The sequence below is a fragment of the Phalaenopsis equestris genome, unplaced genomic scaffold (genome assembly GCF_001263595.1).
Source record: "Phalaenopsis equestris unplaced genomic scaffold, ASM126359v1 Scaffold000648, whole genome shotgun sequence".
NCBI classification, from domain to species: domain Eukaryota; kingdom Viridiplantae; phylum Streptophyta; class Magnoliopsida; order Asparagales; family Orchidaceae; genus Phalaenopsis; species Phalaenopsis equestris.
Genome location: NW_018165088.1, coordinates 180,696 through 195,083, shown reverse-complemented (window position 1 = coordinate 195,083; position 14,388 = coordinate 180,696). Strand labels below are relative to the sequence as shown.

The 14,388-nt window shown below is 34.2% G+C and overlaps 1 protein-coding gene across 1 annotated transcript in view; it reads left to right on the top strand.

Moving 5' to 3' along the window:
- Positions 1-14,388, top strand: part of LOC110030070 (zinc finger CCCH domain-containing protein 45) — a 38,575-nt gene that overhangs the window by 15,506 nt on the left and 8,681 nt on the right. The window contains exon 5 of the mRNA XM_020732617.1: positions 3,095-3,163. Within this exon, the coding sequence (XP_020588276.1) occupies positions 3,095-3,163 (69 nt within the window). The remainder of the gene's footprint in view (positions 1-3,094; positions 3,164-14,388) is intronic.

Sequence of the window (14,388 nt, the reverse complement as noted above, 5' to 3'; positions counted from 1 at the left end):
TTTTATATGTTAAATACACATTTTCATGCATAGGTTTATTACTCTAATGTGTTATAAATATAAATATCAAACTTTTGGTGCCTGATATGCAAATATGTAAACATAATGTGGTATGAAAGCAAATTTCCTTAAATTATTATATGTTATTATTAATTATATAATTAAATGGTTTTACATAATCAAATTTTATTTAAATAATAAATTATAAATGATATGAGCTATCATTAATCTTACTATGTAGCATTTGACAAGTTATGTGTTGAACAAAAAAATAAGTTTCTTTGTGAACATAAATGAACTAGTTTGATTGTTTTTAAAGTTTGATTTATTTAACTTTCAGTTTTTTTAAAAAAATTCTAACCTATTTATTTACTAATTTGAATAAACTTGATTGAGAATTAATGGGGCCTAGTTTGAGTTGTTCATCTTGTGCATTAGTTCATTTATAGCTCTAGCGGCAATTGCGCTTCACATGTCTTATTGTTGCCTTAATGTCTACTTGCACACTATTGCTCCAGAGGAGATTGCTTCTATGACCCATTGTGGATTCCTTTTTGCCTCCCATCATTTCTAACAAAACATTAGATGGAAGCTTTTTATTTAAAAAAAATTTAAAAAATTGATAAACGTGCAAATATTTAAAACAAATTAAAAAAGGTTTAGTGATTGTGGAGAAATTAGAGATCCTTGTTGAAGAAGAAAACTTGGTAAGAGAAGGCGGGGGCGGGGAGAAGTGCGGGGGCGGGGGTGGCAATAATATGTTAGCGGCGGGGGAGGGGACAAGATGGTTGTGGCAATGACACTAGAGATGACTAGTATATGTGTGAGAGGGGAGATTATGTGTAAAAAGTGGCAACGGAGGAATGTAGCGATGGTGGAGGAAACAGTAAGCAGTGGCGGCTATAACACTAGGAATGATTTGTGTATGTTTGAGGGTAAATTGCGGATGAGGGTAGCGATCATGCATGGTAAGAGGTGGTCAACTAGTAGGTGGCGGCGGTGGCGGAAGCTACAAGCGGTGACGATAGCATAAGCAACATGTGGCTGTAGGGGCTGCCAGTTAGGAGGCTAGGAGGCGTTGTGAGAGGGGAGAAGGGGGTGAGGGCCGGGCATTAGTGGGGTGGGCTGGTTTAGTAGAATATTAAAAAAAGAAAAAGAAAAAAAAAACCTAAGAGCGCTCATCTCAAATATAATGGGGCAAGGCATGCTTTATTGAATATCTGGAGGCATGCGCCTCAATTCTTTTTGGGGATGAATTGTATTGAGATGCACCTCAAGGCTTGTCCTAAATTTTGCAATTTTAAATTGTGATTCAAACCAAATGCGAAATCTCATGTTCCGTAGTATCCACATACTTCTTTATATTCATGCTAGAATTCAAATCCTGGTGAATCAGTAATTAGATCTAAATTTTAGGAACCAACATGTAATTGATCCTTCTTTCTTATTTGGTAGCTTCTTTTCATGGCCCACACATGCTGAATGAGTTCGGCGTCATGGAAACTTGTTAATCTACCTTTTATTTAATGAATTTCTCTACCCTATTTGCTGTTCAACTGTGTCATGATGATGATTCACAATTCATCATTCATCATAGGTTTTATCTTAACTATTGGGAAGTATCTTTATCTTTCAATCACGAAGTGCTAAAATTTGAATCATCTAACAATTTGAATTGTCCTTGTTCTCAGTTTGCATATCGCGTTCCTACTGAAATCTTCACTATTTCATTAATGAGGTTGACCGACACACTCACATTACCAAATCATTCACTTGAGGCACAATTACATATTTCTTCAAAAAAGGAAAGATAATTTATCTTTATATAGTTCCTTTTTTTTTTGCAGTAGAGGGTACTAGGGGACTTCACTCAGCGGGATAAAGGCTTGTTGTTGTTATTTATTATTATTGTAAGAGTTCTAGGTGTAGTTTTACTTTGAAGTTCATCCCCCATAGAATATTTAGTTTTAGTGTAGTTTCAAGTGGGAACATTTTAAAAAATTGTAATAGGATATGAGTTCTGTATACAAAATAATTAGGAATGATGCAGCAATTATAATTCTAACTTTGCTTAATTTCTAATAATTGTCAGATGAAAAAGACTAATTTACTACTACATGTTAGAGAAAGAGGGCTAATAAAAAGTAAAAGCCACAAAAAAATGCCTTTTAGCAGAAGAGAAACCTTGAATACTCATTTAAGAAACATTTACATTTTTTGAAGCTATTTTTTATTTTGTTGTAGAATTTGGCTATAAAGCGTGGTAGATTTTTGAAATTCCCATGGTGGATTGATTGTTATTGGACCCGAAGTGTATAAAATTCCACTGCTTATGGTCTCAAGTAGGCATTGTTAGAAATTGATTTTGTGTTTTGCAGTCGCCAACCTGAGTCTTGGAAATTCCATATCTCCTTGATATGCATTCCTATGCTAATGGCTAAATCCATGGCTATCAAGGGCGTCGTGCTTGCTTTGGAGATTAGCATCCATGAGTCTGCATGCACAAACTTTTTGGGACACAGGATTGAGACACCACCTTGGGCATTTAGTAGGATATTAAACATCCAACTCCCCCTATCTATCTATTAGGACTAAATTAGCTCTCCCTGAGCTAATCAACATATTATGCTTTTTCCTGCTCCCACTACAACAGCAAAAAAGAAATGGGTGAACCGAAAATTTTCATGAACTTCTCCCACGAAGTTTTGCTATATTGATGTTATCTATAACTTTGAAAGCCAATTCATTATATAATTTCCCTTAGCTTACATTGAACCGACTTTAGATAAGATGCACTTGGAAAGTCAAGGTACATTTGAAAAAGTCAGCATGCTCTTCGGACCATACCTATGGATTGCTCATCTTGTTTGACTTTGATATGCCCCTGATTCTGGTTATCCTCTGCTCTGGTCAGTATAGAGCTGTGGAAATTAATGTTAACTAATGCCCTATTTTGACTTTTTCTTACCATATCCTGCAAGTTCAATTAGATTATATATGTTGACTTGCTTTTTTTTGCATTGTTCATATTTTCTGTGGTATTTGGCATCATGTTTCTAATTTTGAAAATGACCTCCTGACTTTTTTTTTTCAGCTGTGTGAATTGTCTTTCAATAAGACCCATCATTTGAGGAATCCCTACAATGACAACCTACCAGTGAAGGTTTGATACTCAAGATGCCTACATTATTATAATGGGAGTGTTGTTGATTTAGTTGCTTGATTTCTGCTTTTAACTTATTAGTAAAAGGATCCAGATATTCAGCATCGTAAAATTAGATAAAAATATCTATCATGAGATTCTTATTCACAATTCAACGTTTTATTATGTCATTTTTTCCCTGGTTTGAGTTCAAGTCCATATTTAATGATTTATATATGTTCTAACTCTTATTTAAAGCTTTTTGCACATGCATCTCTTTGTCCAATTTACAATCTGCAAATGAACAATTAATGCACATATCAAGATGGTGTATATATAGATTATATTTGTTTATAGTCATCGATAACTGCAAGCATAAAATACAGCATTTAGTCTTTGTTTATCAGATTTCTTTTGTTTTTTGAATCAAGGAATATGCTTGAGAAATAACTGTTGTCAGCAACTATATGTGAATGGCTTTATTATTCTTCGTTATGGATTCATTCTTCTTAAGTCAGTGGTACGTATATTGCAGTTTATTAGTGCAGTGGGAATTTGTGGTCATTGTACTACTTGAATAATGTGGCATTGGGTGTTTTAGCAGTCACCAACTATTTATAGAATACATGACACGGTATGGATCCCACTATAATCCCGAGTAGATAATGCAGAGTCAGGAGTTACAAGGATCCTGGGAATTCCATTGCCAAATTCAGTGAGATTTTTTATTATTTTTTATTTATTTCCTATTTCTTTATTTCTAATTAGTTATTTTCTATTAAGAGCCTATTTTATGTGTTATTTGTTTCTATTTTGAGACTTTAGTTATTGTTTTTGTGTTTAGGAGACTTTATTCTCTATTTACTACTCTTTGGAGTGTTGTATCATCTTTCTTTTGCAAGTGGTGTGTTTGTATATTGCTCGAGAAGAAGTGTTAAATCCTCTTCGTCATCTGTATCTCGCTATTTCACCATTAGACCTGATGTTTTGTAGTTGGACAGCCGCCGAATGGGTCCACTCCCCTTCCAAATGCCGTCAACCTCCCATAGACTCATTCCTTTATCATTCCACAACCACCTCTCACAAAATTTACTTCCTTAACACTTTTTAAGAGTCCTAGATTGGTGTCATTTGATATCAGGGCACGAAAAAATCCTAAATGTTTAGGGATTTGTCATCTTTTCCTCTCAAACCAATATTCCGCTCAACATAACTTAATATCCTCACTAAAAATATTATCTCTACATTACCCACCTAGCCCCCTGATCCTAAACTCACCTCAAACCATTTCTCTTTCAGCCGAAAATTTAATTTGAAGAATGAGACATCATGCTGTCCTGGAAAAACACTCAATGAGGTATTCAAAAATCTACTATGTAAGACATGCAGTATGAAATCCTCTAATTGCCATGGAGACTCTGATTTTAAAAAAAGATAACATGGGGAATTACACATAGCAACAAGAGTGATTACACATATGAAGGAGGTGAAGAAAACTTTTTCCACCAAAAAGCCTCGAGTGATGAAGAGTAGATGTTTCGTTGATTCGACATTGGGTATAGGAGTAGAGGGTGATTTTGGAGTGAAGATTGACTTGCTAAATTTTGACGGATGTTTGAATTCAGATAAATTTATTGAGTGAATTCAAACAGTGGAATAAATATTTGAGTACAAAGTTGTTTCCCGCGACAAAAGAGTTAAATTGATAACCATCAAGCTCAGGAAGAATGTTTCTTTATAATGGGAGAACTTAAAACATTTTGGACAGAGGGAATGGAATATTGAGATGGCCAGATGATATAAGATGAAAAGGAATATCCAACTTAAGTATCTTTTCCCACATTACCGACAGGACATGTTCATAAAACAACATAACCTATGTTAGGGAGGAGTTTATAATTGAATTGAATCAGCACAGGTTAAAATGTTAGTTGGTGGAACCAAAGGAGCATACATTAACAAGATATCTTGGAGGATTGAAGCTATTTATCAGTAATGTGGTGTGACTGAAGCCGTATTGGTTTTTACTCGATGTACATACCCTAGCTCTGAAAGTGGTGAAACGTCACTACGTGACCGCCATACCTTACAGACAAAATTCAACCCCAGGCTCAGACAGTAAGAATAAAACTGTTGGAGCACACAAGGTGGCCCCTCCCCAGGAAAAATCGGTTTAGTGTGGAGAAAAGTTGGAGACCACTAGCACACCCAAATCTGTCCTTGCTAGAGAGGTGCTTTAAATGTCACAACTTTGAGCATATTATGTTTGATTTCTAAACCATGAGGGTGATCTCTTTCCCGATTAGTTGAAAAAATGGATAATGACACATGAGAGAATGAGAATGTCACAGAGAAGTATCGGCTTCTAGCCAATAAGGGACATATGTTAGTGATTCGATGAGTCTTTCAAGCTATAAGATAGAAAAAGTAGTTTTGCTATAATATCTTTCATACTCGTTGCACTGTCAAGAAAAATATGTGCACTCTAGTCATAGACAAATAATTGTGAGAATATGGTGTCTACCCAAATGGTTGACAAGTTAAATCTGAAAACACAGTACACCCAAACATATTTTTTGTCATGATTGAAGAAAGGGAATATGATTGCAGTTGATAGGAGTTGCCTAATAGATTTTTCATTGGAAACAAGTTCTAAGAGAATGTCTGGTGTGACGTAATACTTAAGAATACTTATTACATTTTATTAAACTGTCATTGACTTTACGAATGTTGCACATTTCATGATGGCTATAAGAACACATATTCTTTCACCAAATATGGCAAAAACACATTGCGCTATTTCTTTTGAAAGAGTCAAAATAATGAGCGTTTATATAAGAGTTTGAGTATGTGATGCCACAAACTATCATTTTTGCAGGTCTTGAGAGGAGCATTAGTAGGACTAACATTGGTTGTCCAATAGTAATGAGCTCGAGGAGCCAATACTAGTCACAGGGCGACCCCTGCTAAGTGGTTTTTCAGAATTTTGAGAGATACACCTCTTAAGTTGTCATTGCTGAGGGAGGTCTAGCTTGTTATAACTTCAGATAGAGAAGCAAAATTTTTGAGCTTTTTCTAGAAGACCCTATGGAGTAAATTAAATGCTATGTTTCAGTTTAGTTTAACGGTGCAGCCTCAGGCAGGTGGTCGGATAGAAGTGGTGAACCACTACTTTGGAAATCTTTGCAGGTATTTTGTAAGAAATAATATTAGACAATGGGATCTGAGTATTTCCAGAGAAGAAGAATAAGCCTTTCATAGACCTGGAGAATGATGCGTGAACTGATTTCGTGGGATTATGTGGAATCACGAATCTCGCTATAATCCCGAGTGGATATCGCGGTTAGAGTTACTACAATCACTTGAAGACCACACCAAGTAAGTTTGTCTTAGTGTCAAATTCAACGAGATTTCATGCCATTTATGGCCTATTTCCTATTTCATTATTTCTAGTTAGGTTTATTTTTATTAGAAGCCTATTTATGTGCTATTTTCTTCAATTTTCAGGATTTTAGTTTTTGTTTTTGTGTCTTGGAGATTTTTTTTTTGTTTTTTGCTCTCTAGAGTGTTTATTCTTTTTCTGTTGGAAGCGTTGTATTTTGCTCAGAAGCAAATGGTGGATCCTCATTGTTGTTTCATTGTTTGACTCATTGTTTTCCAGCTGGGTTGTGGCTGAATGTCTCCACTCTTCCAAATGTTTCCGAACTCCCATTTTCTTATTCCCATGTTATTCACAATCATTTCCTTGCCAAATCCATTTCCCAAACACCATTTCGGAGCGAAATTACATCCGCATGCTAAATAGAACCATCTACAATTTTATCGCACATTTTCAATTTTTTTTATCTTAAAGCATATTATGCATGGTTAGTTTATGATGATTGCCACCGCTTTTATGCCCTATTCATATGCATGTCCAAATTGCAGGCAGCGTGCAAAATAATAACGTTGTGTTACATTATCCTAACAAGGTTGATGCAATATCATTGTGTTGACTTACTCAGCACCATCTAATCATTAATCATCAGTTGCTTTATCCCAACTATTAAGGTTCAGCTTTAGGAATACTCATTTTTTTATTTAGTTTTGCTAAATGTTGCTTGAGGTTTAGACTTATATTTGCAGATCATTTTTAGCTTCTATTTATGTTTCTTTAGACCTATCCCTTCTCTTTTTTCCCTAACATTGTGGTGTTCTTAAAAAATAACTGTCATACCCAAACAACTTTTAATTCAAATCAAAACCTAATCCCAAATAGTCCCTAATATTATGTAAATGCACATTATCCATGGATGATATTCTAGTAAATTCTTATGTACTTCTCACATAATTTGGTATGATCATGACACATTGCTTATGGGTGATGCCCTAGCATTAAGAGAACTTATATTAAAAAAAAACTTTGGTCTGAGAAAGCGAGTAAGTTGATGAGAAAGTTTAGATGTGGGCTTTAGTGCAAAAAAGTATTTTCATTGAGTTGATTTGGGTCTTATGCTCAACTGCTGAATTTATGAATCATTGCATTCTTTTCATTTATCTGGTTACGCCTTTTGTCAAAGTTTATGAATCATTGCATTCTTTCCCCGTTTCTCTCTTGCATTCCCATCTCTCTTCGACCTACTCTCCTCAATTTCCTCCTCAAATTATGAAGCTTATAACCATTCTAATACAATTGAATTTAGCTTTTTTCTCTAGCAACAAATATTCATTTGAGTTCAAACCACAACTAAAAACCTATAGTTTATGAAACCATCGCCTTAATTGAATTTGAAGCCCAAATTTTAAGCTTAAGATAACTGGAATACTTCTTATCGTTGTTATAACACTTCTTTTTTCATGCATCTCCTAGTTATGAACATTGTAGGACTCTCTTCTATCTTCCATGTATTTCAAGGCAGCCACTTTTTTTTGCTGTCAGTAGAGATTGAGAGAGAATGACCTCTTTTTGAGAGGGTAAAAATTTTTTATTAAGACAAAGACATGGCAAAGAAATAGTTGAACTAATTTACAGCTTGAAGTGTGTGAACACCTTACCACCGACAGCGCTTTCGATCAACTTCTATCTTCTCCAATGTTGAACTGAAAGTTGTCTTTGCATTCATTTGACCTTCAAGCCGCTATAGGTCTTTTTTAGCTATGCTACCCTAATTGTTAATCTATTTAATTTACTAGTCCTTGGAAGAGATATTATTTATGAAACAGTATGAATGAGACCGTGTATATGAGCTTTATTTTATTTTATTTTAAGAAACCAAAACATATTATGTTTATCCAATTAACCTCTCGTGTAATAAAACTAAGTCTAGAACAGTCTCGCTATCTTACATGATCCAATTGAATCAAATCCAACATAATTTTGGTTAGCTCAATTTAGTTGACTTGGATCTAACTTAACCTACTTAACTTGACCAATCCAACTCGATCGATGAATCCCAATTGAGCCATGCTAAGTTTGATCCACTCAACTTAGTTGGCCCAACATTTGTTGACCTTCCCTTATCAACCATGAGCTTAGTTGAAAAGAAGTCTATCAAATATGAAAACAATAATATTAGTTCAATTGTACTTTGCATGAATATCTTTATGCTTCCAAAGTTCATCTAGATTTGATTAAAAGTGATTTGTGGGTGGATCTTTGTGGAAAAATTAATGTTGATATTTTTACATATGGATCAGTCCCTCTGTTTCTTCTATCACCTCTAGATGGATTCACATTTGATGGACTCTATTTGTTATCTCTACCTTGCGATGAATTTCCCTTCTCTTTTACATGGAAGATTTTTCACGTGATGGATTTCACAAGCTAAACAAACCAATAAAGGGTCGCTAATTTTTTTGTTCCTAAAACAATTCAACTCTTTAGGATTGAGTTCTAGTTGCCCGTGGAATTGATATTTGTTTGACTCCAAATCTTATAATACTTGATCGTGACTTTTACTTCTATTATTATCATGTTGTATTTCTTAATGTTAAATGTGTGTCATTTCTTATTTTGGATTTTCATTTCATTTAGCTGATTTGATAAGGACATTTTGTTGCATTCTTTTTATGAAGGACCTTTTTAATGATCTTTTATAACTAAAGCTTCTTTAATTATCCTCCCTCCCTTTCCTCATTTCTACTGATGTTAGGATTTCAGACCTTTTTGAGCTTTGAGGATTTAAAACCTTTAATGCTCCTTTCATTCCTCCTCTCATTTTCATAAACGTTAGAATTTTTTACCTCATTGTGCTTTGAGGAATTAAAAAATTCTAATTATTTAAAGATGAAATTTTTTTCTTTTTTATACAACTTATTATTCTCTCATATTTGTATTAAAAGATTTTGATATATTAAAATTCCATGCCGACCTTATGCTCATGCTCAGGAAATTGAGCAAAAAGCACTTAAGGAATATTGGATAATGATGATGATGATTTCTCATTTATCTAATTTATACTTGATTTATTAGAAATACTATAATCCCTATTTATATATTTACTTTATTCCTAGAGCATCTTTTGAGTGAGGAACATGTTTACAGGTCTGTATCATTTTTATAAATTTAAAGAAACATTTTTCCTCAAATACTAAGAGAAACCCCATTTCCTTATCTCTTTATAGAATAATAAAGTTAATAAAAGGTTTAATTGTTCTGTAAACAGCAACCAAAAGATTACGTTTCACATTAACAATAGTACCACTTTGAATGTTTTTCTCCTCCTTTCTCCAATAACCCTTTACAAAAGCCATGGAATCTCCACGAAATTATTTCCGTTGAACATTGAATTTAAACATGAAATTCTTAAAGATGCTCCATGTTCTTAAAAGCCCCTCGAATTTCTCTACATTTCTAGAAACAGACCATATTAATATCTGAACTTCTTGCATTTTAATGAACCATCTCTCTTCTATATTCTCAATAACTTTTCTAAATTCTAGTCGATTTAATATGCTCTTGGACATAGCTTATTTTGCTAATCAATCAATATTTGAGTGATTTTCGGCTTGTGCGGCATGTTTCTAGCATAACTTGTGCATCATGTACCCTAATTATTTTTTTGTTATCACGTTTGAGCTGGTCGAATTTTGGAGTGTCTATCAAGGTCTGTAAAACTCAAGCTCAAATATTATTTCCCATTCATTTATTGTGGAAATTAAAACTTGAAAAATTTTATGTTCTTATTCTCTATTATGTAGATCAATTGTCTGTTCAATTTTTTAGAAAATTACTTGCTAAGGAATTACTAAAAAAGAACTGTAAAAATTATAAAGCAAATGTGAAAAATTTATAGTAGAAAAATGTGTGGATGAAGCCTTTTAGAAGAATGATAATCTGAAGATGATTCATTATGACTTGGTGTTCATTGGTAGCAATAAAAATTCCTCTTTGCAATGGAAGGGTAGTATTAACATATACCAACCTCTCTCCAAACTCTATATTGGTTGTAGCCACATATATTGGTTACATTCTTTTATAATGAACGGTTTATCAATTTGTTACTATCATGTTAAATAGATTGGAAACATACCCAATCTTATGAAGAGTATTTTGATAGAAGAGGGTAGGGCTGTCAAAAATTGACCCGACACGCCAACTTGGCTTGAACCCCACTTTAAAAAATCTTCGTTCGAGTTGACCAGATTATATTTTGGATCTGGTTTAGATAAAAAATCTCAATACATTTAATTTGTTAGGTCGGGTTTAAGTTAACCCACTAACCCAAAATTGACTAAAAACTTAATTTGCAGACACCCAACCAAATCGAATTTAACCCAACAACCCAAAATCGATCCAAATTTGACTTGAATATTTGTTATATATATATGGTTTGTGGGTCGGGTTTGGGTCAATCAGGTTGAAGGTGAGTTAGATTTGGGTTGTACTCTGATTTATTTAATATTTGGGTTAAGCTGTTTCGGGTCAGTTCAATTTCAGAACATGATTTGTGATCCCGATTTGACACATCTTGAAGAGGATAGATGGAATCCTTGTTATAACCATTGCTTGGAATTATTGAATTAAGTTAAAAACCAAGCATTGTCCTTGCAAGGAATGATATTGATGGTTCATATTGTTGTTGCAAAGCTTATCGCTAAGACTATTCCATTTCACTCAAGTGGAAAATATCTCCAATGATGTGGTTTTCTTTTCATTGGTTTTAAATTAAATCAATCTGCAATAGTTGATGTTTTGACCTTGTAGCATTACTCTGTCAGTTAAAAAGTCCTAGTGTTTAAAGTGGTAAAGAAGTGACTGATGACTCTTCTTGACATATGAATGCTATCTCATACTAAATTGTTTTTTTGATGTACTATCATGGCTAAAATGTTATTTATAGATATCATTTACATCCTCTACATGTACATAGCACTAAAGATGTTGAAGTAATTTTCGGGCAAGTTGAAAAGTTATTCTTCTCTGTTGTATGATTTGATCTAAACTTGCGCAATTCATACACATGATTTGCAATTATGTATTTTGTTCTATTGAAATTAAAAATCGCACGAGAGCCAATTGTCAACCATGCTATTCATTAATGAGGTTAACCGAACTCTTTGGGTTGTGACAGGCAAAGCATTGACAAGATCTTCTAGAATTATCTCAAACTAGAATCACAGTGTTCTAGAAGGTTTTAGAAGGTTCTATACTAGTCTAGATTCATATGGAAAACTTTGGAAGATTTTATAAGTTACAAGAATAATCTATAAGTTTATACAATTATGTAAAATTCTTTGAAACGTTCTGGATACTTTATGAATAATCATTAAGTCTCCAGACCTCTCTAGAATATTATGAATGTTTATTAGTAGTGTAGAGTGATGTAGAAGTTTTTTAAAATTACTCTAGAATTGGTCATGATTATTACATAGCTTTCTTGAGATACTTCATAGTGTTCTAGAGCGTTTTTGGAAGGTGAGTTCTAGAGTAGTGTGGAGGGCTTCCTTGGACTATAAATAGAGAAAGAAATTTGGTCAACAAGTGGAGAGTGAATCCTAATCTTGTAAAAACTCTTTCTTAGTAAAAAAATTTCTTTTATCCAACTCTCATTCTTGCCTTTCCACAATCTCATTTCTCTCTTGCCTCTTGTGAGAGTGAGTGATAAGCATGGCTTGGCAATTTACTTGTGCTAAGACTGCACATTGCTTGTGTATGACAAGTGCTATTAGAGCCTAGTCGATTTCCGAGTTAAGTGGTATTGAAAGCTTTGTTTAGACATTGTAAAAAGCGGCAGATCAAGTTATAGCATTCAAAATTTTTGACATGGAGTTTTTTTCCATGAGATCAAAGTCATGAGGAGTAATGTGATCTTGCGATATCAATGCTGAGGAGGAAGTCTAATGACATGATCTTTAACCTTGATTCACGCCTCTCTCTAGTGTAGGAGGTTGTGAATGATATGCTTTAGTCGACATCGTGAAATCCTAGAGTTGGAAGATTCCACCATCCATTTTGCAATAAGGAAAGTTATGCTCCAACCAGAGATGTCTTTGATTGATAAGATGGTGAAGATGCATGAAGAGTTCATGGGGAACTCAACAAAATGTGTCAAGCCCTTGAATTGGAAATGTGGGGTGCTTACACTTTAAATGCATGCATGGGGATGTGGCCTTATGCAAGCACACATTAGTGACTAAATTCATTAGTCGACTAAAAAGGTTAGGCACATTGAGGCGCCAAAGCATAAAACCTTTGAGGGATCGAATAATGCTCGGGGAGATAACAATTTTTCATGGGGGCTAGAGCTATGCGTAGGAGAAATAGATACATGTGAACAATGTCTCAACAAACTTCACTATGGAAAGGAGTAAGGAACTAAGCAGAGGTCCTCGTTAGGTAGGAGACAACCCTTGAAGATAAGCTTTATATAATCATTGCACACAAGTTATCAAGAAAGGACAAAAGCTGAGGATGGTAGCAGAGCTACACAGAAGAGGACTATTCATAGACTGTCAACACTGGAATTTGAGGAAGGTTTTATAAGGAATGTCAAATTAAGCTTAAGGCAGGCATCCAAAGAGGCAATATTATCACATGACTCTTCTTAATGTGGTTGATGAGGAGCCAAAGATTGAAAAGGACATGCCAAATGGGATAATAGTAGTCTTCAAAGAACACAAAGATGTCTCCTCAATGAAGTTGCTTGAGGATCACCAAGAGGGGGTGAGTATGGTAGTAAAGCAGCTAAGCCGAAAACCAGACTTATTAATCACTAGTCCACGAATGAATGAAACCAAGTGGCAGATGGAACCAGATGGAAGATACTATTTGACTTAGGAGTTACTTGGAAGTCTAAGAATGACCAGTGGCACTACAAGATTGAGATCTAGAATTTCACTTACAAAAGGCGCTATGAGGGCATTACAAACATAGATGGAGGAGAATGTTATACCTTGCTAATGATCAATAAGGTTAACCAAGTTTTCTTGGTTTTGACTTGACAAGCATTGTCAATATCTTTTGGAATCATTTCGAAATATTCATTGTGTTTTAGAAAGTTCCATAAGGTTCTGCACAAGTCTAGATTCATACGGAAGGCTCGGGAAGGCACTGTAAGATTTTGGATGTTACAAAAATCTACAAGATTTTGAAATTCTCTGGAGCCTTCTCGATACTACATGAATAGTCTGGATCTCGCTATAATATTATGGATATTTTGGACTAGTGTAAAGTTGTAAAAAGTATCTAGATTCATGCAGTCGTGTCTTATGAATAATTTAGGATAGTTCATGATTATTATGATTTTTTTAGAGATGATACATAGTGTTCTAGAGTGTTTTTGAGAGATGGGTTCTAGATTTTTATTGGAGGGTTGTCCCTGGACTATAAATTGATGAAGGAACTCCCTCATTTGGTCAACAAGTGGAGTATTAGTCCTAATCTTTTAAAGCTTTTTCTTAGTAACAAAGTTATTTTCTCGTACTCTCACTTCTTGCCTTTCCAAAATTTTATTTTCTTAACTATCCTCTTGTAATAGTGAGTGGCGAGTAAGGCTTTGCCATTTTTGTGTGCTAAGGCTACGCGGTGCTTCAAGAAAATATAAGAGTATGACAGAATGCTTGTAAATTATTGATAGTTGATGGATGTAATTTTTAAAAGGATGCTTTGATCTTTAAGAAATTATGGTAATTTTCATGAACATGTGTAGGTTCTTTTTATGAACTTCTCTGAACTTGATCACTAAATTGTATTTGCAATGACCTTGTTTTCGTAGTGTTCTTATAATACTATATATATAAATATATATTGTGTCATTTCTTATTTT